This window comes from Rana temporaria, chromosome 9 (assembly GCF_905171775.1).
Source record: "Rana temporaria chromosome 9, aRanTem1.1, whole genome shotgun sequence".
In the NCBI taxonomy this organism is placed as follows: domain Eukaryota; kingdom Metazoa; phylum Chordata; class Amphibia; order Anura; family Ranidae; genus Rana; species Rana temporaria.
In genome coordinates, this window is record NC_053497.1 from 121,356,007 (window position 1) to 121,360,369 (window position 4,363).

The window sequence follows — 4,363 nt, forward strand, 5'->3', positions numbered from 1 at the left end:
TTTCCTTTCATATATGCTATTGGGCTAGCAGCATTTTGTCTACAACCAGGGGAGGTGCGTCCCATTTTTTGTTCAAATTCATGGGGATTATCCCTAAAGACATAGGGCCAGATTCACAGAAGAGATACGACGGCGTATCTCCTGATACGCCGTCGTATCTCTGAGAGTATCTATGCGACTGATTCATAGAATCAGTTACGCATAGATAACCCTAAGATCCGACAGGTGTAATTGACTTACACCGTCGGATCTTAGGATGCATTACTTCGGCCGCCGCTGGGTGGAGTTCGCGTCGTTTTCCAGCGTCGGGTATGCAAATGAGCTTTTACGGCGATCCACAAAGGTTTTCGCGTTCGTTACGTCGTCGCTAGTCGTTTTTTCCCGTCGCAAAGTTAAGCCTGCTTTAACATGGCTTAACTTTAGACGAGCCATGTTAAAGTATGGCCGTCGTTCCCGGGTCGAATTTCAATTTTTTTTTTTTTGCGTAAGACGTCCGGGAATACGAAAGTACGTTATGCACGTCGCCGTTCAAAAAAATTACGTCACTTCGCGCAAAGCACGGCGGGAATTTTAAAACGGAGCATGCGCAGTACGTCCAGCGCGGGAGCGTGCCTAATTTAAATGGTACACGCCCCATTTGAATTAGGCGGGCTTGCGCCGGACACCTTTACGTTACACCGCCGTAAGTTTACACGCAAGTGCTTGGTGAATCAGGCACTTTCGATGAAAACTTGCGGCGGTGTAACGTATAGACGATACGTTACGCCGCCGCAAGTATATGTGAATCTGGCCCATAATTCCACTGTCATCCAAACTGTTGTTGGTGCCTTTGTTGCTTCTCGCTTGTAAACTCATAGCACAGAGATGTCTTCTAGGTGGATCACATGTGATCCACCTAAATTACATTGCCACAAACTCTATATTCCACCTAGTGGCTGATAAAGAATATTCCCAAGTGGAGCACCTACCAGCTGATACTAGACACCAGCTGTGTCACCTTGATCTGAGGAAGTGGCAATGTGTTTAATTCAGTAAATTAAAGTAATTGGATATTTTACTAAAGCCTATTCTTTGAATGACCACTTTTGGCACTTATTTTTAAAGTTGGAATTTAGACTGTGGACTGTGTAGCTGGACTGTGCCTTTAGAAACAACCTTTTGTAAAACAAAATTACTAAGACTACTAGACACTGTTCCTTTGAAAGACTGTTTCACATTTTTACTGCTTTTACAGTAAGGAAACTTTCTCTTTTCTTCTGCTCAAAATAAGTCCATTGGAAAAATTATTATTGATTTAATTTGTCAATGTTATTTTTTTAATGCTCTGACATAGTTGTAAACTGACTTTTTGCCCATGCTTAAAGAAATATGTATGTACAAACAATGGTCCACAAAACTAGGACTGTGGGTGCAAGCATTAATATGCTCATGAGCGTGAGCATGCACATTTGAATAAAATTTGGCATCCAGTGGTCTATTTAATGCATTGCAATACTCAGGATCATTGCTGAGTGGTCATGCTTATTCCTGTGCTATACCCGGTTTTGCCTTTTGACTACTCCTAATCTCAATCCCTCTGGTACCTATAGGAAGGGGTATTACCGCACTACCGAAGGACTTGGAAAAGGGGAAGCTAAAGGGAAAAAAAAGGGGGGGGGGAATAAGGGGGGAACGGGAACAAACAAGGGGGAAGGGGAGAAAATGTACTGCTGCGGCACTGCAAGTGTATCAAAACCAAAAATAAATGAACCCTCTGGTACCTGACCTTTGGCTTGCTTCTTGACTTCTTGACACCTTGCTTATCCTTTTGGCTCATCTGCTGCCCATGTGATACAGACCTCAGTCTGGCTCCTGTTTATGCTCTCGTCTTACGAATCTGTGCTTCTGTTGCCTGCCATTGCCAAGTTCTGCCTGTCTGACCACGTAACTGCCTCCTGCTTCTGCAAGCTCTGTGACCACATTTCTGTTCTTTAGCTTCTACTTCATTGCAAGATTAAGTTCATTCTGCTGGCCAGTGTAACTCTGTGTCCTGTCCTACCCTGTCGACAACCTCTGGAGACAAACAGGGCAAGAGGTGTAAGTTTGGTTAGGCCCCAACCAAGTACATAACACTATCCTCTTGACCCGTTTCAATTATCACTTGGGGCTGGCAGTGGTTTTGTCATTCTTTTTCCTAGAACAGAAACCATTGGGGACCAACTAAAGGAGACTAGGTCCCCTGTGTGATTAACCACTTGCCCAATGTGCTACAGCCGTTATATGACTACAGTAATAACAGTGTCCAGTTCTGGGAAGGTGTCCCTGAATGTCCTCCCAAGAATGCTCTTCCCGCACTCCCCCTGAGGCCTGCATCGAGAAGTGTCTGTGATTGCTGTGTCCCGTGGACATGCAGATATAGGGAAAGGGGCCAATCACATCAACCCTTTATCATGTAATCAGTCTTATAACCTTGAGTAGCTCAGGAATAGGGGAATAATTACAAGCCTTGCTTGAAACTGGGAGCATTGTTTATAATTATAGAGCTGTCTATGGCCACCTTTGAATTATTCACATAATAGCAAGCCAATTTTCCTTTTAGTATGTGTTCTATATTGTAGGGTGGAACTAAGCCCCTAGAGAAAATCCAAACACATAGATAACATAACTCCAGTTGGGTAGTGTTCCTAATTGATCTCAGGCCCAAGGTCCTAACAATACTGTTAAAAAGTGTTAGCTTTTTGCCACCCTGCACATATTTAAATTTGAGCTCCAGCCATGCCCTTAAATGTAAAGTTAAAATATATACTGTATATGGGAAAACTTTCAACTGCCAAAAACATGTAACAGTATACCGTCAGTTATGTGGTCCCAGACAGCATAGACAAAGTACATAGCCGGATATTGGATCCCTAGGACAACAGCCACTCAGCTTGGTTAAAGACACCCCCCTTAATCCTGCTGATTGGGTAAAAGGGAGGCAGAAGGTCATCTTCTTTTGTGCAGCCCAGGTGCATGCAGCATGTATAATTGGCTCACGGTGCTGGTCCTTTCTTTTACAGTTTGAGTGTAGTACAGAGGATTATGAGAAACAAATAAAAAGACAGATTATATACATTTCTCTATAATTTATTTTTAATTAAATAAACAAAAATCAATCTTATTTTAGTCTGTGGATTTTTAGTGCATTTTTAAGTGCATTTTTCAGAGCCTGTTTCACTTCCCTATTCCTCAAGCTATAAATTATTGGGTTCAACATTGGGGTCATGATCGTGTACAGTAAGGCCACCACCTTAACATCCTTGTCAATGGCAAAAGTGATGGATGGCCAGATGTAGCTAAACGTGCCACTTCCATAATACAAGGCTACCACTGTAAAATGAGATGCACAAGTAGAGAAGGTCTTAAACCTTCCCTGACTGGTGCTAATCTTTATAATTGCAGTAATGATTCGACCATAGGTCAAAAATATAAATATGAGTGGACCAAATCCTGCGACAACCACCACAATCATAAAGAGAGCCTCACCAACTTGCGTGTTGGAACAGGACAACTTAAACAGCGGGGTGACATCACAGAAGAAGTGATCCACCTTGTTGGATTTACAGAAGTTAAGATGGGATATTGAGATTGCTTGGACTACCGAGTTGACAAAACCACTAAACCAACAGGCAAAGACCATTCGAACCCGAACTGCAGTGTTCATAATAAGGGTGTAGTTGAGTGGAAAGCAGATTGCTACATATCTATCGTAAGCCATGACTGCTAGAGTATAACACTCTACTACCATGAAAAATTGGAAGAAATAAAGTTGGGTAATACATTCAGTGTAAGAGATGGACCTCTGGGCTGTTGCCAAAATAAACAAAAGTTTAGGGACGGTGGCAGAAGACAAAAAAATATCAACAATGGCAAGGTTAGCTAAGAGGAAGTACATTGGCGTATGTAGTCGTTTTTCTGAGGAAATAACACTTAGGATCACAATGTTGCCAACCACAGTGACGAGGTAGATGCCAAGGAACACGAAGAAGAGGTGTATCTGTGGATCCATAGTTTCAGAAAGTCCAACAACCATAAAGGTGGACACTGAAGTTTGGTTATCCCATTTAGAGTACTCCATTGAATAACCACATAACTGTAATAAAAATACCAAACAAAATGTAAATAGGTAATTCAATATAACAATAAATATGAATTTTAAATAAAGGAATGTGACTTTTTTTTGTGCAGATGTTGAAAATTGCATTTTTTAAAGCCGTTTCTCAGCAAATAAAAGAATCCAACCACATAACAATTCAAAAGTTATATTTGTAAAATGTAGAGTTAGAGAAAAAAAAATTTTTCCAAAACAAATGGGTCTAGTTATAAAGCAGCAGAATCACAGTAT

At 41.4% G+C, this 4,363-nt stretch overlaps 1 protein-coding gene across 1 annotated transcript; it reads right to left on the minus strand.

Annotated features, from left to right (window-relative positions):
- Positions 1-3,136: 3,136 nt before the first annotated feature.
- Positions 3,137-4,102, minus strand: LOC120914581 (olfactory receptor 1J2-like). Its single transcript, XM_040325261.1, has one exon. The coding sequence runs from the start codon at positions 4,094-4,096 to the stop codon at positions 3,137-3,139; it is 960 nt and encodes a 319-aa protein (XP_040181195.1). The 5' UTR covers positions 4,097-4,102.
- Between the last annotated feature and the right edge of the window lie 261 nt (positions 4,103-4,363).